The sequence below is a fragment of the Schistocerca gregaria genome, chromosome 7 (assembly GCF_023897955.1).
Source record: "Schistocerca gregaria isolate iqSchGreg1 chromosome 7, iqSchGreg1.2, whole genome shotgun sequence".
In the NCBI taxonomy this organism is placed as follows: domain Eukaryota; kingdom Metazoa; phylum Arthropoda; class Insecta; order Orthoptera; family Acrididae; genus Schistocerca; species Schistocerca gregaria.
The window spans coordinates 346,242,446-346,266,632 of NC_064926.1; the positions used below are offsets into that span (position 1 = coordinate 346,242,446).

The window sequence follows — 24,187 nt, forward strand, 5'->3', positions numbered from 1 at the left end:
AATACCTCCTCATTAATTACATGATCTACCCACCGAAACTTCAACATTTTTCTGTAGCACCACATTTCGAAAGCTTCTATTCTCTTCTTGTCCATACTACACTCCTGGAAATGGAAAAAAAGAACACATTGACACCGGTGTGTCAGACCCACCACACTTGCTCCAGACACTGCGAGAGGGCTGTACAAGCAATGATCACACGCACGACACAGCGGACACACCAGGAACCGCGGTGTTGGCCGTCGAATGGCGCTAGCTGCGCAGCATTTGTGCACCGCCGACGTCAGTGTCAGCCAGTTTGCCGTGGCATACGGAGCTCCATCGCATTCTTTAACACTGATAGCATGCCGCGACAGCGTGGACGTGAACCGTATGTGCAGTTGACGGACTTTGAGCGCGGGCGTATAGTGGGCATGCGGGAGGCCGGGTGGACGTACCGACGAATTGCTCAACACGTGGGGCGTGAGATCTCCACAGTACATCGATGTTGTCGCCAATGGTCGGCGGAAGGTGCACGTGCCCGTCGACCTGGGACTGGACCGCAGCGACGCACGGATGCACCCCAAGACCTTAGGATCCTACGCAGTGCCGTAGGGGACCGCACCGCCACTTCCCAGCAAATTAGGGACACTGTTGCTCCTGGGGTATCGGCGAGGACCATTCGCAACCGTCTCCATGAAGCTGGGCTACGGTCCCGCACACCGTTAGGACGTCTTCCGCTCACGCCCCAACATCGTGCAGCCCGCCTCCAGTGGTGTCGCGACAGGCGTGAATGGAGGGACGAATGGAGACGTGTCGTCTTCAGCGATGAGAGTCGCTTCTGTCTTGGTGCCAATGATGGTCGTATGCGTGTTTGGCGCCGTGCAGGTGAGCGCCACAATCAGGACTGCATACGACCGAGGCACACAGGGCCAACACCCGGCATCATGGTGTGGGGAGCGATCTCCTACACTGGCCGTACACCTCTGGTGTGGGGACACTGAATAGTGCACGGTACATCCAAACCGTCATCGAACCCATCGTTCTACCATTCCTAGACCGGCAAGGGAACTTGCTGTTCCAACAGGACAATGCACGTCCGCATGTATCCCGTGCCACCCAACGTGCTCTAGAAGGTGTAAGTCAACTACCCTGGCCAGCAAGATCTCCTGATCTGTCCCCCATTGAGCATGTTTTGGACTGGATGAAGCGTCGTCTGACGCGGTCTGCACGTCCAGCACGAACGCTGGTCCAACTGAGGCGCCAGGTGGAAATGGCATGGTAAGCCGTTCCTCAGGACTACATCCAGCATCTCTACGATCGTCTCCATGGGAGAATAGCAGCCTGCATTGCTGCGAAAGGTGGATATACACTGTACTAGTGCCGACATTGTGCATGCTCTGTTGCCTGTGTCTATGTGCCTGTGGTTCTGTCAGTGTGATCATGTGATGTATCTGACCCCAGGAATGTGTCAATAAAGTTTCCCCTTCATGGGACAATGAATTCATGGTGTTCTTATTTCAGTTTCCAGGAGTGTATTTATTGTCCATGTTTCACTTCCATACATGGCTACACTCTATACAAATACTTTCAGAAACGACTACCTGACACTTAAATTTATACTCGATGTTAACAAATTTCTCTTCTTCAAAAACGCTTTCCTTGCCATTGCCAGTCTACATTTTATATCTTCTCTACTTCGATCATCATCAGTTCTTTTGCTCCCCAAATAGCAAAACTCCTTTATTACTTTAAGTGCTCCGTTTCCTAATCTAATTCCTTCAGCATCACCCAACTTAATTCGACTACATTCCATTATCCTCGTTTTGCTTTTGTTGATGTTCATCTTATATCCTCCTTTCAAGACACTATCCATTCCGTTCCACTGCTCTTCCAAGTCCTTTGCTGTCTCTGGCAGAATTATGATGTCATCAGCGAACCTCAAAGTTTTTATTTCTTCTCCATGGATTTCAATACCTACTCCGAATTTTTCTTTTGTTTCCTTCACTGCTTGCTCAATATACAGGTTGAATAACATTGGAGAGAGACTACAACCCTGTCTCACTCCTTTCCCAACCACTGCTTCCCTTTCATACCCCTCGACTCTTATAACTGCCATCTGGTTTCTGTACAAATTGTAAATAACTTTTCGCTCCCTGCATTTTACCCTGGCCACCTTTAGAATTTGAAAGAGAGTATTCCAGTCAACATTGTCAAAAGCTTTCTCTAAGTCTGGAAATGCTAGAAATGTAGGTTTGCCTTTGCTTAATCTTCCTTCTAAGATGAGTCGTAAGGTCAGTATTGCCTCATGTGTTCCAACATTTCTATGGAATCCAAACTGATCTTCCCCAACGTCGGCTTCTACCAGTTTTTCGATTCACCTGTAAAGAATTTGCGTTAGTATTTTGCAGCTGTCACTTATTAAACTGATAGTTCGGTAATTTTCACATCTTTCAACACCTGCTTTCTTTGGGATTGGAATTATTATATTCTTCTTGAAGTCTGAGGGTATTTCGCCTGTCTCGTACATCTTGCTCACCAGATGGTAGAGTTTGGTCAGTACTGGCTCTCCCAAGATATTTACACTAATTTCAAAACGTGCTGAACGAAATGCCTCATGACTACACTGCTTTACCACCTATTCTTGTACAAAGAATGAAGAACAACTGAACAGAATAAGAGTACTTGTACCTTTTCGAATAGCCAGCCGGAGAGGCCGAGTGGTTCTAGGTGCTACAGTGTGGAGCTGCGCGACTACTACAGTTGCAGGTTCGAATCCTGCCTTGGGCATGGTTGTGTGTGATGTTTTTAGGTTAGTTAGGTTTAAGTAGTTCTGAGTTCTAGGGGACTGATGACCTCTGAAATTAAGTCCCATAGTGCTCAGAGCCAGTTTTTTCTGAATACACATAAACTTTGACACAAAGACATAATTGATTTGGCTATTAAAAATATAAATTCTGCTGCAGACAAAAGGAGAAAACTAATCGATAAAGCAATTGCAAAGAGACTGTGTATTGGTGAGAACGTTCTCCTTAAATATCATTCATTGTCACATGAGAAGAAACACTTGAGTCACAAATTCTTTCTTATTTACAATGGACCTTACAGAATCAGACATATACCACATAATAATTGCGTTTAAGTTGAAATTCTGTGTACTAGGAAGAGTAGAAGTTTACACCACATTTCACATTAAAACTGTTTATTGAGAGATAATTTGCTTTTTAAATTAGTCTTTGCCATAAAATTTTTCACTTCACGTTACTATTATGCTTTGTCACACTTAGAAGCTGTTAACATGCAACTATGTTTCATAGTTAACTATCCAGTCAAGAACCTAGGGAACTTATTTAGACAGTAATTACAGATGCATTTTTGTAGTGATCAGACGACATGGTGATATTGTGTGCACATTCTTCCTTGTTCGTTGTACGATTACATAACGACTATAAGGTTTACATACTTAGAACAAATACCGCTACTGCTAATGAGATTTTAATGCAACATTTTGGTTTACTTGAAAAGACATTCTGGATTTAAAGTAATTTCTGAGAGATAACAGATGACACAGTGGTTAGTTTATTTGACAGCTACACGATTATATCACGATGCTACTAATGAGTGACACACTTTACATTGTTGCTTTTGCGCCGTATTTGTTTTAAATCTGCACAGTTTTTCTTAATTCTTCAGGAAAGTAAAATATGTTTTAGTAGTAACTTTTCTGGTATAGCTACAATGAGACAGCCTATTCCATAGTACTTTCTTGATCACAGCAACAAGTGTAATAACTACGGTATCGATACGCAAAGCATTTCACTTTTGTTTATGACAAGGTAAGCCCATTGACTTCTGCAGAACTTTGCTTACAAAGGACGATAACTACGACAATTGACACATTTTTACCCTCAAGTAATGACAGAAATTATCTTACAGCAAGACGCACAGTTAAGCGCTACAGAACACGCATTTGAGTGCTTAATTTTTTTACTTAAAACATTTGTTTTTAAAGATTTTTGAATTACTAAGATACAAAGAAGGTTTTCGGTGATACATTTCATTCGATTGCTGTAATCTGTAACATCTGAGGGTATAATTACATTTATCCTTACGGGTTACACATCTACGTTGTGCACTAAGCGTGTAGTAAGCGCTAGGAGCCGTATCTAATATGGTATTTGCTTATACAACTTTACACATCGGTACCATATTTCTCTAACACAGAATTACACAGCTATCTGACAATTTAAGAGAAACAAACTTTTTTTTACTATGTCAGTGACACATATTTACGTAATTACACAGTTAAATTAATTCACACTTATGAAATTGTATTTTGTCTGTACTTTGTGAACTCTTCATACTTTTTTGGAACCATTGTGATACTATGAGAGCTTTGAATGATGCATTTGGTATGGGATCATGGTTTTTGAAGTATATTTGAGGTAGATGACTCTATAGAAACGAACAGAGAGAATTTTTTTTAGGTTTTGAAATTATTGAAGAAAGCTATTAGGTTTTTTTAGATTTGACTGAGGTGTTATGATGTTATTATTGCGATGACGATGTGTTTTATGCTGTTGAGATATATTTATGATCAATAAGATGATGTTATACAAGGAATGTGATTATGTGTTTATATGAATAATGGGTAATGGTTAGAGACAATGATTTGTGAAAAAAATGTTGGAAACCAAAAAATCGTACTTTAAGAGTTATGAAATGTGTGTACATGCATGAATGTGAGTATCACAACATTGCTATTCATGAGATTTCGGTTCTACACATTTCTACTGTAATTTTTCGATCTGTGAAATTTTATTGGTATCAAACTGTCAGTGTAGCGGAAACTGCTGTCATAAATGTTTCAGTAAGGAAGGTGAGTGACCTTGACATAATGCGCTGTGGGCGCGCACCTACGCGACAGTCACCTGGAAAAAAGCCATTAGGTGGAGAAACAAGAGGCCGTTAACCTCACTATTGAGATTTCTTTGTAGAAATACTCGAAGACATATAATTACACTTTGGAGCTTGTAATTGATGCTATTTACTGAAATGCCATGCACCTAGTGAATGATGTTTCATGCTTTGGTTTATATAATTATTTGCTCATTTTGTTTAATATCTAGTTTCTAGTTGCACTGCAGCATTGCATAAAATAAAATTTACTAGATGTATTAATATCACTATTTTCTGTATACAGATGGCTTAAATAATAATTTTATGATCTAATTTCTTTAAAAAGAGAACACAAATAGCCACTTCCCTTCACAGGAATTGCATACATAATCTTTTCAACAACTTGGTAATTTGTTTGGTAGAGTAAGTTATCATGATGCTTCACTCTAGAGTTAAGATGTGACATAGGTATTAAACATTTCCTGTCTTCACTGTAACATTTTCTCTGCTTGATTTTTGTTATGCTTATGCATAAGTTATTGCATTTGCTGCTGCTGTTTGTCAGGAATTGTCCCACTGAATTTTAGATTGTATTAAGCCAGTTTTACCACTGATTTATTTTTCTTGTTGCTGCACATTGGCTCATATTAGTTGTAATGTTGTCTTTGCTTTGCTAATTTAGATATATTGCTAACTGCTTTGCCAGTTTGCATTTTTTTCTCATTGCTGTTTGTGTTAATGGTTTTGTGCTCCTGCATTGCCTCATACCTTACTTTATGCATCTGAGCTCAGTAGATTTACATTAGCTAAAGATGGGGTAGGCTATATAAGAGAATGAGGTGTGATGAATTGGAAGAAATGCATTGAGAAGCTATAAGAAAAAGGTTTGGCCAAAAGAGTAGTGTACAATGAAGAATAATTATTTTGAAAGAGGATATGAACATAACAGTAGGGTTTAGGGACAACAGGTTAGATACGTTTTGGGGGGGGGGGGGGAACAAATGTTGAAATAAGAGGAAAGATCTATGAAATGAAGTTTTGGGTTGGACTGCACTACCAAATGTTACACTGAAAACAAACCCTGTCCTGTTCTTTTTTGTTATTCCACTATGTGTTTGTGTGCCCTTGTGTATTTGTGTTCTTCCTGCCTCTATGTGTTTATACGGTAAGAGTTATGTTGTAGAATTTTTCTGATACTAAGCTACATTCACTATGATGAGGAATGCTGTTATCATCAAATATAGTTTGCATTAATAATATGTAATTTACTTTGTAAAGATGTTTAGACATTATTTATTCTGTTCTATGTTAATGGTCATGTGTGAAGTTAATGTTTAGAAAGCTCTTCTCATTTTATTCATTTACTTATGTGATAATTCCTGTAACACTGATGTATATGTTTATTTCTATTCTTTTGTAAGGACTATATTACTACCAATGTTATCTGTGCTGTTATGTTCTTTAATGATGTTTTCTGTACCTTTATAATTGTATTCTCATGTTCTAAATTTGTAATTGTATGGACACCAGTTCTTCAAATTAAGTTTCATTTCACTGCACACATTTGTGTTGGTCATACTATATGCACAATATATGACAAGTAAAAAAAAGGGGGGGGCTGTTAGTACTCACCTTCATGAAAAGTATAGGTTATTGTTAGACGGGGCCATTCAGTTGCGGGGATTATTGAAAGTCAGATTGTGTGGTGCTAAAAAAATATTCTGCGTCAATTTAGTGAATGATCATAATAAGTAAAGAGAAAAATGTCTCAGAACATTCAGTTTTGCTCAGCACAGTCATTAACAATTTTTCTAAGGGGAAGTTTCACAGCTTCCTCAACAGCATCTTTCATATTTTCCTATCCTATGCCTTCAACAGCAAAGCATGTTGCAATGACGTGTTTATCAAATTTTGGGGGCAGACGAAGGAGGATAGTCACATATAAAACAGCACCTGTATCCCTGCCCTTTCCTATAGATAATAATCCATAAACCAGGTTAACGTCTATCTTATTGTTTACCTGTAAACTGCAGTAACATATGAGGAATTGAGTAAAAAAATAACACTGTCTTTGTATTAATTGCAAAGCAACTGTAGTTCATAATCAAGTACTACATGTAAGCTTGTTTTCAGTGAAACACAACATTTTCCACATTGTTTGTAATAGTAGTTTTATTCGTGTTACTTTAAAAATGTGCTAGGTTATTTGGGTATCTTATTGTGTAGTATGATTGAGAGATAGGTTGTATGTGTTGGTATGTGCCAGTTGCACTTAACAATTGTATACAATATACTGATAAAAATGTAGTTAGTAGGAGACAACAGTGTTTGTTACAATCACTAGCATACTATTCTATGCGATTCACTTTTTTACAAAGGTGAACTAGTTGGAGTGGACTTAACTTCAATTGGTGAAACTGGATTGTATAGTGATACTGCAAAGCAGTTCACAAGGTGCATATTGCATCTGCGGTGAGGCCAGTGTACCAACAGTCGTGGTGTGCACTGTGAGTACACTTGGCAAGCAGACTGGGAGGAAAGGCAAGCTCAGTAAGGCAGTGTATGATTTAGAGCAGTTCAGTAGGAAGTTTGTAACAGAAGCACAACTAGGTGAGCCTCAATGTGCCTCTGTAACGTTATGCATGAAACACGATTTGCTTTGCAACTTCATTAACTGCGGATTTGTCAAGAGGGCTAATGTACCAACACTAATTCTAAGCAAGTGTAGCAGTGGGAGAGACTGCTGACGACTAGGGAGATTCGGTCATTATGAATGACTTGTAATAGCAAAACCGCTTCTCGCCAGGTGACAGGCCAATACACACTCAATGAGAGGGATCAATGGTTTTCACCTCATTCACACTTGACACTCTGATTGCTGTTAGATAACAGTTGGGTAGGATTGTTCCAGTTCTCTGGTACACCTCCATTGGGGCATGAGGTGCTCTAACATTGCAGCCTCCAACTGAGCATCGGCTTACTGAAGGGTGTGTCAGATCTGCAAACAGCATAACATCACTAAAATGCAGTCACCTAATGGGCAGCAGTGACAGTCATCATGATAAACGACAACATGGCAACATGCAGTGCCTGGTGGGGCAGCAGTGTCAGGCATCACGGCACCTGATAACTCCGCAATGCAGTGTGGGAAGGGGAAAGGAGTCCTGGGAAGGACCAAGCAGTCCCAATCCTCTCATAGGCCTGGTGAAAGGACCACAATAGTAGATGGGCGTGAGGGCCTATCGCCATGGCATAGCAGAGAACGGAAGACACCATCTGTATTGTAACATAACTGAATAGTGGTGGCTTATAATTGATTCTCCTGTTACTGAGTGTGCAGATGTGTCTGTGAACCTACCACGAGGATCCTGAACACAACAGGGGCACCAGCCAGGCACGCTGGTCCCTATAGTTTGTTAAGTGTTGCTATCAGCTGTTGCCAACGTCGGAGAACCTAGCCTGCAGCAGCGCACTAGGAGCAAACACCTGCAGCAGTTGCTAGGTGAATGTGCGACAACGACTAGTGCTTATTGGGACGCGTGTTGGTATATCTTGTCTAGGACAAGGCTTAGAGGTTGGAAAGTTTCATTAGAGAGAATAAATGAGGCAGTTGACCTATCTCAGTTTAGGGAAAACGGTTATTAAGATTATACGTTACCAAATAGAAGCGTGGTTTGTAGTTTGACAGGTCACACTGCTCCCTATGGTAAGTGAATATCTCCTAAGTGTATCGTCTGTAGGATATAAGGCCTTGTAGCACAAGACTGTTCAGATTGTCGGTGGGCTATGATTAGACGCCGTAACTCAATTAGATCCTATATGTGATTCGCTGTTAATGGATAACTGCATGGGAAAGATGCCATAAACACGCTCATCCAGAACTAGCGAAGAAATTAGCGTCTTGACAGCAGAAAATGAGCATCATAAAGCATGTATTTCACATGTGTAGTAGCAGCTGGAGTGGTTTACAGGAACTGGGGTCAAGAGATGACGAAGGGAAATCTGAGGTAACTGTTTCTTCTATCCCTCTGGATCCCTCTGCTACAAGTCTGATAACTCCTTTCTCTTGTAAAACATCAGAGTACTTGAATGCCTTTACATGTGATGTCCAGGCCACTGTAAAGTTTTTTAATTGTTCAGAGGAGATGTGTTAGCGGATGGCCAAGCTATGTCTTACGAGTGATGCGAAAACTTACGTTTTGTATCATGAGTGTTTAAGAAAGGTATTCACATTTTCGAAATTCTCTGAGGGGCTACAGCAGAGATCAAGGAGACAGAATGGTTCCTGATTCCTTAAGGAGAAGAGGAACAGGTTGATGCAGAAAGGAAATGAAATAGTAGAGGAGTTTTCTGACAGAATTCGGAAAATAAACATACAGACTTACAAATTAATTAGAAATCCAGCGGCAGAGAGGAGATAGAGAGCAGTGCTTTGTATGTGTTCCTGCATAGAGCCCCGTCTGATATTTAGTGACAGGTGCGTACTGAAAACCGTGAGGATCCAGGCGCCACACGTCAGGTTGTACGCACTTACAAGAAATAGACAGTGTGATTAGGACGCGAAGGGATGGGAAAATGTTCGAATCAGGCAAGGAGTGTTACCGATGTGTAAAACAGGGGCATCTAAAGGTACAGTGTCACCAACCACAGTGTTTTAATTGCACAGCATAAGGTTCAGGAACATAGGGTTAAAATACAGGAGAATTGGGTAGATGGGAAGAAACCGTTAAATGACAAAGGGGATGCTACTGCCATCGGGAGGCATTCCCAGAAAATAATGTTGCTGAAGTAGTGCACACAGGGGTGTATTGTAGCTTGATGGTTTGGACGAAAAATAAGAAATGCAGACTTGTTAGTAAACACTGGAGGACATGTATTGGTTGTCAGTCTGAGCCTCCTTGAAAAGAGGGGACTGCTAACTGTGATGCATAGATTGCATGCAATAATGGATAACAAGTTAGATTTAGTAGGGTCAACATAGCTCAAATTTAAGATATGGAATGTATGATTCTGCAAGTAGCTGGAAGTGTTGCAGATTGTGGGGCAAAGATTTTTTGCAGTACTTGGGTTAGGCTTTCACATTAGGCAAGACTGACATTTTGCAACACTCGCTTGAGCTCAATGGGAACTTGTTCATGATGGGCACAGGACTTGCAAAGGTACACCAATTACTAAGGTAGTGACAGTTAAAAAGCATATAAATACATTGAAGACAGTTTTGCACGACAGAGCACCGGCAGGTACACGAAAGTTGATCAGGATACCGGTGGGTACTGACTTCCCACAACAGCGTTTATCCTTGGTAGAGCCATTGCGAAGTGCCAATATATTAGATAAAATAAATAAATGCCATGTGATTAGCGCCTCCCATCAGGTAGACCGTTCGCTGGTTGCAAGTCTTTCGATTTGACGCCACTTCGGAGACTTGCGCATCGATGGGGATGAAATGATGATGATTAGGACAACACAACACCCAGTCCCTGAGTGGAGAACATCTCCGACCCAGCTGGAAATCGAACCCGGGCCCTTAGGATTGTCATTCTGTTGGACTGACCACTCAGCTATCAGGGGCGGACAATGAATTAGACGAGAATCATTGCTTTATTCAGGGAAGTATAGTGAATGTGAGGAACATAAATGGGCAAGCAATGGTACAGATAAACCTGAACACCTTTGGGCAAGAGAAAGTCGATCTCCCAAGGGGATTGGTAGTTTCCATAGCAGAGGTCATGCATGAGGAAGAAATCACCAGTCGACTGTGGAAGTACCGTTTATGTTGTGATTAAAGCTATTTGAATGTATGAACAGTGGCAGATGCATTATTCATAAAAACGTTGAAGAACTTGGGTCAATATAGGTTTTTCTGAACGGTGGATTTGAAGAGTGGGTACTGTCAGATTGAGGTACATCCAGAAGATAAACTAAAGACCAATTTGTGTCCAATTCTGGTCACTGTCAGTAGTATACCGGCATTTGAGTGCACTAGGAGTGTTTTCCATGAACAAGCATTTGATGACTTAATTTAATATTTATGTCCTCACTTATTGTTTTTGTATAGCATTTTTTCTCATCACACTGAATGTAGTTAAACTAATTTAAAAAATCAGTATTTTTCCAGGAATTGTCTTCATGTAAATATTGGTAGATAATTTGCGACCAATCGAATTCATTCCAAGCAAAGCTAAATCAATTAAACTTGAAATGGAGAAGATTTGATGAATTTTTAAATAGAGGTAATTCATATCATGAGTTCCAAATAATGAAATTCATTATCATTACTTTTAAGTCTCTCATATCTTCATATCTTAATTTAATGTTACCTTTTTCCAAGACAATGAATATCCCATTCACTAATTAATCTGGAGTATCAGTGTGGAAAAATAATCTTAATCTCATTGTTAACATCCATACATAACTTTTCACCACATCTGGTATGTAAATATTCACAGTCAGTAATAATATTTTAAGCCATTACTGGTAACTCACTAATCTTTTTAAATGAATTAGATTGCTAATATTGTTGAGACTCTTAAAAAACCCTTCCCTTTATTTAGAATTAAAAAATATTACTGATTTTAAAAACATTTTGGTATTGTATCATAATTTCCTCGAACAATTCTTTTATCATAGACATGATAATTCTTTCTTGGCTTCCTTGTTGACTAAATTTTTAGTATTCACAGATCTAATTATTTGACTACTCTAATTGTATTTTTCCCTTTACCTCATCTTTAGTTAATTTCATCAATGAGTCACCATTCACCTTTTGAATTTTCTAGTAATTTAACATGATTTCCTTTACCTCCATTTCTGTTTTTTATCATTTTTCTCACCATTATAACTTTTTAGTCCAGACAAAGTCAAATTTGTAATCCATTTTTATTTCATAATACCTCAGTTCATCACCTATCATACAACCTGATTCTATGGTATTTTTGCCATTATGAATATGCACTACAGTCTGTATCAAAATTTGGAACAGCTTCTCCTAATTTATCTATAATATCATATAAACTGAGTCTCCCATTTGATGTAATAAACGATGCAGTAAAAATATTTGTGCATGTATAATTTTAAATATAATAATCCTTCAAATAGTACTTCATTTGAACCACATGTCCACTAGTAAAATTTATGTCAATATTATCTAATCGATCACCCAAACAGTACGTCATAAAATCTTTGTAAATTTGTCGCATATTCAGTTTTACTCATATTCTGATGTTGTCCAAATTTCTCCCATAATGAATTTGGGCATATCTTGGCAACAGCTCATTTTCCAGGACTTACTTTTCTTTGGTCAACATGTAAGTCAATACCTATTTTTTTGATATATTTTTTTATATAACATCACTATCAAAATCATGGGGGCTGGTTTCCAATTTTGTTTTCATACAGTCTTTTTCATAATTTTTAAACAACATTTCGCATTTTTCCTCAATATTCCACACTTTGTAGATATTTCTATAGATTTTTTATAGCTGTCTTCAAGTCATAAGTTGGCCAAATTTCAATGAAACGTCTTTTTTCAATGCTATGATACATTTTTTATTTTTTCTTCTGCACATTTCAGACATAATGGAAACAAAAGTTTTTCATTTTTATCCATATTTATTCATACTGATAAAACTTTGGTGATACAAACACCTAGGTGCTAATACTTCACATTTTATTAAACTATACCATTCACTGTTATAACATTCTAGTTTATATATTTTATTGGTGGATGTACAGGATATAAATCATAAGACGGAGCACTAAAATAAAGACTACATACATCGATATATTTTATTGTGTTAACGCCATCTGCTTCAGTTGTGAATTTTATTGTATTTACATGACCAGTGAAAAAAACATCTCTTGGATCCAATGGTCCAACAGTTGTAGGTAACTGGTTTAGTTTCTTCAGTTTTTATGCATAGGTAAATTAATCCAACCACAGTTCCACATTTCAACCAAATTAAATCCTGCATTTCGTATTTCTGCACTTCTTCTTAATGTCTTTTCATATAAATCATCCACTGTTTCCTTCATTTTCTTGTTAATCATTTCAGTTTTAAAACATCTTTTACAACCATGTCAGAAACAAACAATAGTATTGATAAACAGCATTTGTTTCTTTATCAACCCATTTACTTTTCTTCTATTTATTTTTACATCTCCACCATCAAGTGCATGTTGAAGGTTTTTATTGTTTAAACTGTTTAACCAATGTATACATTCTTTACTGGAATTTTCCTTTTGTTCTTTGTCCAATATAGCAGTTGTGTTTCCAAGTAAATATTTAGATCTATAAATGGCTGTAGAAACTCCAGTAGTTGTGAAATAACAGAATGGATCGAATTAGCTATTTCTAGAAATTGTTTTCTCACTTCTAAACAACCCCTTCTAAAAACATCTGCCTCAGAATTACAATATTAACCAATTTCTTTTTTCATAGTGAATATATAATTTTCTTTAACTTTTTCACTATGCCATTTGAGAAATTCTTCTCTTGCTTTTGGTTTCATACTGTCAACACACTAACATTTGACATCAGGAATTGGTCCTATGTAATTCTCATTTCCACATTTTTTGAATAAATGTGCAAAATATCTTTAAAAACAAATGGTGCTTGTACAAAACTGATAGTCTCTATGATTTTGAGACCAATCTGTTTGATCTCCAGTGGCCTTAATTTAGTTCCTGAGTAGGTAATATACAGTTGTATGGCATTTTAAGCACAATACTTCTGAACAAAATGTGAATCAACCATGAGCTATGAATGTATAATTTTTGTTTCCTTTAGATGTTGCCAGTGACAGAATTCCTCATTTGCCTTCTATCTATAAACAGTACCTCCATTACAATTGCGAACAATTACGAGATTTTGGAATGTGTGTTCCTGTTCCTGTTGAGTTTCATAATCGAAAAACATGTATTTTTCAGTATATGTACATTAAATTTTCTTTGGCTTTCTATCTTTACAACACATAATTTTTTTCGTTCAGTTATATTACTGCTATCCAGACGTTCAAGAACATGAAGAATTTTAAATTCTCCATTGATGTAACAACCATTTTTACTCAATTTTGGACAACCTTTGACATTACATTCTTCAATTTTTTCACAAATTCAACCTGTTTGTGACTTGTATTGCATGTAACATTGATGATTTTTAATTTCTGCTTCTTGTTTACAGTTTCTGCAGAGCTCAAAGCCACATTTATGTTTTTCTGACCTCAAACAAATCTTTTACATTGCTCACATTCATAAGCCAAATCACAAACTTCTTGGTGATTCTTTAAACATTCTTCATTATAACAGTATCTATCACAGTTTTCACAATGTGTTTTATTACTTCAGTTTTGTGCTCAGGACCTTTTCATAATATACATATGTATCTTCTATTTTACATTTGTGTTTGTTTTTGTTGTTTCATGCTTTGTTACATTTATTGCAGGAATATGATGAGCCTATAAATGCTTTCATACAGTTAATTACATCGAAATGGTTGTGATTTTTATACAGATAAACTTTCACTGCATCCCCAGTACCATTATAGGAACCGATTTGAAATTTTCAACACATACAACATTTATTTGAATATCCAGTAAGTTTGCAACAGTCTTGATATCATCTAGAGTATATCCTTCATCGTTCTATTCACTTAACTAGTTACATAACAACATTGTTTGTCCTTTTTGTAATCTGTATTTTCCACCTTGTCTGATTTTCTTAATTTCAGCACCAATTACTTCTCTGATGAACACAATATTTCTGTGATATATTAATGCAACTACTACAACACAGATTTTCATGATTATTAATTCTTGTAATACACATTTTGATCTCTTTATCCACAGTTAAATTTATAATTTTATTTCCTGTACAATCTCTCCAAATTGCCAGCATTTCAATATTAAATGAGTTGTTTGCTAAATCGGTAGATTCATCAGGTGTTAATAGATCTCTAAGTTAATTAAACAAACCTTGAACATGTTGTTCAGTATTATTTGATTCTTTATATCCTGTTGTAATTGAATAATTTGAAATTGTTGCATTTAACATAGCTCTTTTTCTGAAGTTTGTTTAGTTACTTGTCCCATAGAGTTAAGTGCTTTCGTTATGTAATCTATTTCTCAGTAGCAGTATCGAGTGTACTAATACTGTCATCATTAAAAACAATTTTATAGTCAACAAATCAACCCTGAAACTTTTCACTAGATATAGCTCTCATTTCCTTAATATCAAATAAATCATTCTTCAATGGATTCTTCTCTTCTTCTTCTTCTTCAAATAATTGATTACTGATTGAATAAATTTATCTATTCTCACTATATTTTCTTCTCTTGATGGTTGGTTTTTCAAAGATGTCATTGTCAAATCTGTACATAACTGTGATTTAATTACCATCAAATGTTACTGACAATTCACCTACCAGTATGACTTAATTCAAAGACTTTATCTTCACTGTTATTGATATATTCTAGCATTCCTTTACTTATGTGTATTTGTTTAGAGGTTTGTTTCACTCTACTTTTAACCTATTTTCGTAGTTCTTGAATAAATCTTGTATTTCTGATTCACTTAAAGTAAAGTCTTGGTGTGGGAATTTATATTGTTTAATAGAAGGAATATCGTTAAATTCTTCTAAATAATGCTGATAAGGAACCATCTGTTTTTCAATGTCTCTATTTGCATCAGTCACTTTTAATACATTATCACCTAATCCTTCAATTCCTTCTTTTACTTTTCCAATTGCATCACTAATGTGTTGGTATTGTTTTTTAATTTTTTTCATATTCTATTCCTGATTGCTTTTCCCATATTTTAATTTCTTCTTTTTATTGCTCTTTTAATTTCCTATTTGGTCTTGTTGTTTTACAACCTCTGGGTTGCACTTAGCAAACATTTATTAAAGACAAAAAACATTAACCAATTACATTTAACACTTTTATTTTCACATTCAAGAATTATGTTCACTGTTATTGTTTAACATTTATGAGATTTCGCATTTTATTTTTGAATTTGCCTTCATTTGGTTTCCTGGACATGTCTATTGAAAAAACTGCAAACTGACCATTCCTGCATTTACTACTGATTTTCTTATAATCATCAAACTTCCTTAAATCTCCAACAAACTCGTGATAAACATGATCTGAAAATATTTTAAGAAATTGAGATTATCTCTGACTAACTGTTGTGGTATCTTTAAACAAATTTGAGCTAAGTAAAAACAATCTATTCCTTTATGTCTAGGTGGAGTAAAATATTCTTTAATTACACCTTGATTTTCAAGAATGAAATCGTCAAAAATAATTGTAGAATTATCTTCAGATTCGTCTAGTGATATAATTTCATCATTATTTTCAATAAAAGTAGCAATCTCATTATGCTTATCTTCAATTTTTTACAGATTTTTATACATCGTCAATGTTTCAGTTGATCTAAACTTTTTGAATAAACATACAAATGATTTATTTTATTCCAGTTTAACCATCCTGAATCTAGAATATGTCAATCATTAATATCTTTTTCCACAACTGCTTGGTCCTATGATTTCACATTGAATAGAATTATTGCTTCATTCAAGCCTAATGCAGAATTTGCTGGACCACTAATTCATGAACCTCATTACCCTGTATATACACCAATTTTTGATGCTATACAGGATTTGGAAATAACTATAACTGATGAAAATGATAGTTCGATTGACTTCAATGGAGCTACTGTGACCACTGTTCTATGAATGTCTTAAACAATTTTTTCCTTAATAAATCATGAACAAAATCGAGAGTTTTCAGTTTTAATCATTCTCTGTGAATGAAAAGTCTAGAAATCCCCTAAATCTCCACAACAAGAACATGGAGATTAATATAAATGTTGGAGATGGTTGGATGCATGCTGATCATGCTCAACTGTACATGAGCTTCAGTATTATTGGAAATGATGGTTCAGATTATCCAACTTGTGATGGAATATACAATAAAAATTTAACTGACAACTTTGTAACAAAGGTGTTTGAAGTTGTCACCAAAAAGAAAGGAAACAATATTTTGTCTAGAATGGAACATCCATTTCTTTCTTCATCACCTCTTATTCAGTTAACTTTGTCTCTAGCAAATGAATTATCTATAGTGCCACATATTTTTAATAATGGGAAAATAAAAAAGTAAAAAAGAATGTATTTTATCCATTAGAAATATTCAGGTTTTTTTTAAAAAATATCGCAAAGAAGTGCTGGGGGAAGGACATTGGCCTATAATATTTATGTAGTCGTTTAATGCTGGAGCTGCTGTTTTTAGATGGGCTGATGGTAATCAAGTTAGAGTTGAAGATGCAGCTACACTTCCCAAGGAACGAAAAACTGTTGTAGAATAGATGGAAGCTCATGTTCCAGTCGTTAAATTAAAACTAGAATATTTACTTGAAATAGAACAAGAAAGAGTGAAATATCCGGAAATTCACATTTCGTTCTTTGAACCACCAACCATAGAAGTTTCTGGATTAAGTGGAAAAAAATTCAGTTACATATCCTCAATTACTACAATTCTACTGAATTTGATATGCCTTACTTTATTTTCGTTGTTTTCCAAACTAAACGAAAATATAGTCAGTTGACTGATTCTTCTTTATTCGATCACGTTGAACTACAGAATATATACTTTAAAAAATGGGCATAATGGCGTTTTTCCTCAAGAAATGTAAAATCAAGATCCACCAAATAATTACCTAAAGGCATATGACTCTTTCCTAAATTTTAGGAGTCACACAAGTGAATATTGATGGTAATGTAACGCTCTTCACTTTTATTGAAAATTATTCTATATATGTCGTAACCATGTCTAGAACAAAGAGTGTGTTAACCACTCAGAAAACAACAATGAAACTGTCTGTCACTTTTAATAATAAATTTCCGAATGACACACTTGCATATATTGTAATGCATGGTAAAAAGAATTTGATATTCGACGCACAGCGCAGAATTTTAACTGAGAATTTGTAATAGATTAAGACAGCATTTGAATTTTTAAAATCGATTGAAAAATAAATAAAAATCGATCTATTAAAATGCTTCTGGATGCCCACAAGCGAGAGTTGTTGCTTAACTCCTCTCTGTATGAAGCCTCAAGGCTGACTGATTGCTCAAGCTGTGAGCATCTTGTTTCATCTTAGTTTGAAGGTCGAGCTCCTTGCTATCAAACCACACTTTCCTGCAGAATGTGCCTCTTATTTCTCTCTCCATGTTATTCACGTGTCTTTTGTATACTGGACAAAAGATAGCTCTGATGTAAGTTCCATTTACATTAATACAGGAAAATATTTCATTTCAAATGTAAATTATTCTTTTTAATACTAATTTCAGTATTGTCACTGACATTCACATGTTATTTACAATTCTTCTTTTCCAAAAAAAGAGATAGTTTGAAAGAAAATAATTTATTTTTTATCAAAAATATATGAAAATGAAGAAATTAGAGTCAACTTTGACTCTTGAAAACCAAATATATACACAAACTGCCGACCTTTACTCTCTCAAACTCTGTATGAGTAAGTCGACTGAAGGACTGTGGCCATAGATCTGATGAAGTCTTAAGTAAGTCAAATATGGGAAGGGCTAGCCATTTGACAAAGTGTTTTCTTTGCTTGCCTGTGTACTTAATAATGATTTGAAAAATACTGATGATCTTGCTGTTTGGTCTCCTCCCCCATATCAACCAACCAACCAGCGAAGACAAAAAAATGAAGATGTTCAGTTAATTCAGAACTTACTCTTCGTGATGCGTTGTGTAGACAGGGTCAGAGGCCTGAAACTCGGGAACGACCAGAAGTGTTCGATAGGAAGCGTTTTATACTTTTTAATTTGACTGTGTTAAGTGTAACCAGAAAAAAATGCTGTATAAAAGTTGTGAGTCAGTGTGTAAATATTAAACTGAATTTGTAAAAAGTTTGTTAATGCAAAAGACTCCTAGTGCGATCAACCTTCCCATATACTACTACTATTAGTGCTGTACAATGCATTTTGGACTGAATATTGCACCTGTCACTCTCCAGTAGTTATTCAATGGAGTTCTCTAAAACGCAAAAAGTACATAGTCTATTTCCAAGATATAGCGTTTTCTAAAGATTTGATTGAGGATGCAGAATGACTAGAAAAAGCATTTGACAGGTTAAAATGTGCATGTCTCACACTTAGCATCAACAGGTGTCATTTCGCTCACACACAGTTGAATTGTGTGGAGCATATTATCTGCCAGGAGAGTGATGACCAATCCTTATCTCACTTCTGCTGTACATGACTTTGCAGCTCCACAGACAGTTAAACGATTGCACCCATTAATTGAGTTGGTTAATTATTACCAAAAATTTGTCAAGGTGTTTGTGGAGAGTGACAAACCACTAACTGCTTAATTAAAGAAAGGTGTAACTTAGAGGAATTACTCAACAACTGAGAAGGAATTACTCCCAGAAAACACCTCTTAAATGAGGTTATATATCCAATGGTTACTAATAACAATTATAAATTTTGCATTCTCAGTTTCATGTGTCATCTCAGTCTTGTTTTATTTTTTTTATAGTGATGGTAAGAATGATAAATCTACTTTTTATTCGTCATACATAGATTTTAGGGTTACAGAGTTTCATTAAAAATATGTTGATGCAAATTATTTAGGTCCCAGTGATTTGTTTTCTTTTAATAAGTATGAGAAGATGAAACAATGAAAACAAAACTTGGAAGCAGGAAAATATACACTGGAAAAAGGCAGTAAGCAATTTATAATCAAAGAAATACACCAGTTATACAATTAAGTAACTGATTTTCAAATTCTGACATTTGAAGCCTCATTGTTATGGGGCATATATGTTATGAGTCACTTTGCTTTTCATGGCTTCAGCGGTTTCCTTCAATCCTTCCATATTTTCCTCTTCAAAGTGGGGTATGTTACTGTTACACTGTTGCAACCACTCTCTTATCTTTGGGTATGGATCAAGAACTACTCCCACTGCCTGCAAAACAAAAAGCAGTTATGTCACTATACCTTGACAACCAACATATTGTTATAATATTTGTAAAATTGAAACAAAAATGGTACAGTGCTTGATGTTGCAGAAAATCTTTACAATATATTTCCAAGTTGTTGTAGTGGTTTATTAATTCTGATGCATTTACTAATAATTCATTCAGAGAAAAACTCAAATTTCAATTTCTCCTAAACTTAATTATATTTATTAAAATGAAATCAATGTAGATGAAATCAGTGAATTGTGTGTACATGAGGCGATAGCAGTGATATAGATTCAGAAATCTTTCAATAATTAAAAGTAAATTCCTTTCCTCTTTCCAAATTTTGCTTTATGTTACACTGAGGTTGATGAAAGTCATTTTTAAATAACAAAGTTTTATTTACAGCCAATCATTTATTTAACTAGCAACTTCATTTCTATTTAATTTCAAAATTTAGTATTTTAGATTTTTTTGTCTTGAACTATCGTGTTGTGGAAAAACATGACTACCTTTTGCTGCCATGTGAGTGATTATTTGCTAAATTTTGTTTGCCGCTACATTACCTAGGATTTTGGATATTCATTGCCCTAGTGGGCTAGCGATCATTTCATTATCCTTTCTTCTGCTAATCAGTATTTTTTGTATTAAATATTATGTTGTAGCCATTTTTCTCCTCTGTGTGGTTGCTGAGCGCTTGCAAAATCATCAGTAGTTAAATTAGGTTTAGAATACATTCTTCCTTCAGAAGGGTCTCCTGTATGCCTTCCTCCTACTAACCGACGCTACTTTCCTTTGGTAACAATCGTCACACTCATTGGGAAATGTCATTAGGCATATGCGATCAGGATCATTTATCTTGCAATCCGAGAAGCCGATTAGGAAGGGGTTTGCTACAGAGGCTATGTTCTCAGCAGCAACTGGAGCAATTTTCACTAAGTAAACAAACAATAACAGAATCAGCACATCCTCTGAAAAAGGAGAAACTAACATTGAACTTTATTTTTTAGTTGTAGCCCTTTCTATGGAACTGCAGCAGCGTTCTGTAACATCTTCTTCAAATCTTTCACAGCAATATTGATTGCGAATTTTTTAATGTGACTTTCAGATTCATTTCATTCCACACGATTTTGTGTCGCTAACTGAAAAATGTACAAGAGTGTGCTGAAAAGTAATGCCTCCTAATTTCTTATTCTTTTCTCAATTCGGTTGAGATATTACGTATCATGCTTGGTCAGCTTTACCGCTTCGCTGTCACAAATTGGAACTTTCTGCCGCTAGGGGGATACGAACTGCAGCATGTAACATGGCGGTGTGTGACGAACAAAGACGGTGCGTAAGAAACAGCGTGCAGTAACCGAGTATCTATCGGCAGAAAATGGGTCTCTGACTGAGAAGAATGGAATCTGTGTAAGGCGGTGATTGTATCGACAACAGTGACGTGTGAAGTTGGGTTGTTTCGTGCTTGTAACGAAGGAACCGGTGGAGCTAACCGCAATGTCTGTGACAGGTCTCGAAGTAACAATAGACGACCGCGTACGGCAACTAGCGAGGCTCTTCGGAATCAGGTTGATTTACTCATCAGAGTGTATGTAGCCTGTTTAGGTTTTTATATTGGTAACGCCATGTAGCGCTCTGTATGAAAATCGCTGGCTGTGCTGTGTGCAGTCAGTGGCTGGATGGCATTGTTGTAATACTCGCCATTGTAGTGTTGGGCAACTGGATGTTAACAGCGCGTAGCGTTGCGCAGTTGGAGGTGAGCCGCCAGCAGTGGTGGATGTGGGGATGTGAGATGGCGGATTTTTGAGAATGGATAATCTGGAGGTGTGTCCATGAGAAACAGTACATTTGTAAGAATGGATGTCATGAACTGCTATATATATTATGACTATTAATACATAGTTTGTTCTCCACTAAAATCTTTCATTTGGTAACTATGCCTATCAGTAGTTAGTGCCTTCCGTAGTTTGAATCTCTTTTTAGCTGGCAATAGTGGCGCTCGCTGTATTGCAGTAGTTCGAGTAATGAAGATTTTCGTGAGGTAAGTGATTTGTAGTCAGGGCCATTCTTTTGTAGGGATTATTGAAAGTCGGATTAAGTTGCGCTAAAATAATATTGTGTGTCAGTTTAAGCACAGTCATGTATAATTTCTCCAGTAGGGCACAAATTTCCGTTGTTGTCATTCCCTTATATAGCAGATGGTTGTTCGTATTTGCAACTGCAAATACATTAAATGAGTCTCTGTTGAATTTTGATCGTGAGGTTGATGGGTTCCCTGACAAGAATGTGACACATGATGAAAGCTGTGGTCACCAGTTTGACCCTGCAAACAAGAGAGCATCAATGCTGCTGCTCCATAAAGGATCATCGATGAAGAACGAGGATATAGAAAGTTAATAAAGTTTGTTTTATTTAAAAAAGCATTCAGAGATTTCACATAAAAAATTCGGATGCCTTACTTTTCAACACGACCTCGTAGTAATTGGAAAGTTGCACAGAAACAACAGTAAGCTACAAGTAAGTTACTGCAAACTAAAGGATAAAGTTAACAGTAGCGATAAATTTAGTTCCTACCAATTATAGAGTCACATACGAGACGTATGAGAAAAATTATTAGACTGATCTATTTTCTACCAAAGTTTTTATTGTTTCAAACAACAGTATTGTTCCCTCAAAGTAGGTCTGTTCGGTAGCTATACGCCGGTGGAGTCGTCTCTCCCCGTCTTGGTAGCAGCACTGAAAGGCTTCAGCTGGTAGAGCCTTCAACATGTAGGTCATAGTCTTTTGAATGTTCTCCAGAGTCCCAAAATTATGTCCTTTCAAGACTTTTTCAATTTCTGGAAAAGATAAACGTCACAAGGATTCAGATCAGGCGAATAGGAGGGCTGTGGAACAACGACAGAGCCTTTTGACGGCAAAAATTCATTGGTGGAAGGGCTCTATGACGGTGGGCGTTCTCACGACACAGCATCCACTTGCCTGCAATGTACTCATTTCATCCTTTTCTTGAGCCTATCAAGGACATTTTTCTAAAACATTTGGTTGACAGGTTGTCCTGGAGGAACGAATTATGTATGCACGATACCCCTACAGTCAAAACAGCAAATGAATAATTGTTTTCATCTTTGATTTGCTCATTCGAGCAAATCCTCAGTTTACCACTTTGTCTCAGGATCGTATTTAAAAAAACCAGGATTCATCACTTTTGATTACACGACTGAAGCATTCATGGTCATTGGTAATCCTCTCAAGATCAACGTACACATTTCTTCAATTGTCCATCTGCTCAATGAGGTTTTACGGCAGCTTTTTGGCATAATCCTTTCGTATGTGCAAAACTTCTATCAAATTTGATGTACGGTGAAAGTGTTTAACGGGTTACCCATCATCCTTTTTCTTAAACGTCGGTCTGATCTCACAAGAGCTCACATACATTCGACGTTTTCGTCGCTTTTTGAAGTTGAAGGTCTCCCTGAGCGAGGTTCATCTTCAACGAGTTCTTGGCCTTCCAAATTGATTTCAAAGGTCGCACTAGCGGATTCCCCAAGTTTAACACAAAATTTGACAGCAGAACGTTCCGCTGTCCCCTTTTCGTAATACACAACAAAACCACAGCTTCAGTGATGGCGCTCTCAAAAATCACATGATGGCTATACAGAGCTGAAACTCGGTCTGAAAATTTAGAAGGGGTGAACACACAGATGTAAGCAAATAGATCAACACAGCGTTGCCAGATCGCTCGCAGTGGTTCTGAATCTCATTACTTCTCTCATACACCTCTTATTTTGTATCATTATACGAGGGTTGTCCAGAAAGTAATGCACTGCATTTTTTTCTCAGCTGGAAACAATGCAACGAATGCGAAATGTCACGTAGGTGTTATTTGAAGTCTCCTGAGTGAGAGCGCTAAGTTTCCGTCACTTCCGACTGATAGTGTAGCTGCAGGACAGTTTCAAAATGGTATCTGTAGGTGATGTACATTACAAGCAACATGCCATGATTGAATCTCTCACTGCACTGAAAGAAACTGTGGGTAATATTCAAAAACGCTGGTGCAAAGTCTATGGAGCGTCTGCTGTTGACAGAAGTGGCGCTAGTCGCTGGGCACGGCGGGTGAGATCATCAGAAGGGGCCGGTCGCGGTGGTCTTGCGGTTCTAGGCGCTGAAGTCCGGAACCGCGGGACTGCTACAGTCGCAGGTTCGAATCCTGCCTCGGGCATGGATGTGTGTGATGTCCTTAGGTTAGTTATGTATCAGTAGTTGTAAGTTCTAGGGGACTGATGACCTCAGATGTCCTATAGTGCTCAAAGCCATTTGAACCAT

At 36.8% G+C, this 24,187-nt stretch overlaps 1 protein-coding gene across 1 annotated transcript in view; it reads right to left on the bottom strand.

The window, feature by feature from the left end:
- Positions 1-19,416: 19,416 nt before the first annotated feature.
- Positions 19,417-24,187, bottom strand: part of LOC126281407 (glutathione S-transferase D7-like) — an 89,592-nt gene continuing 84,821 nt past the window's right edge. Inside the window, exon 6 of the mRNA XM_049980345.1 lies at positions 19,417-19,869. Coding sequence (XP_049836302.1) covers positions 19,711-19,869 — 159 coding nt within the window. The 3' untranslated portion in view covers positions 19,417-19,710. The remainder of the gene's footprint in view (positions 19,870-24,187) is intronic.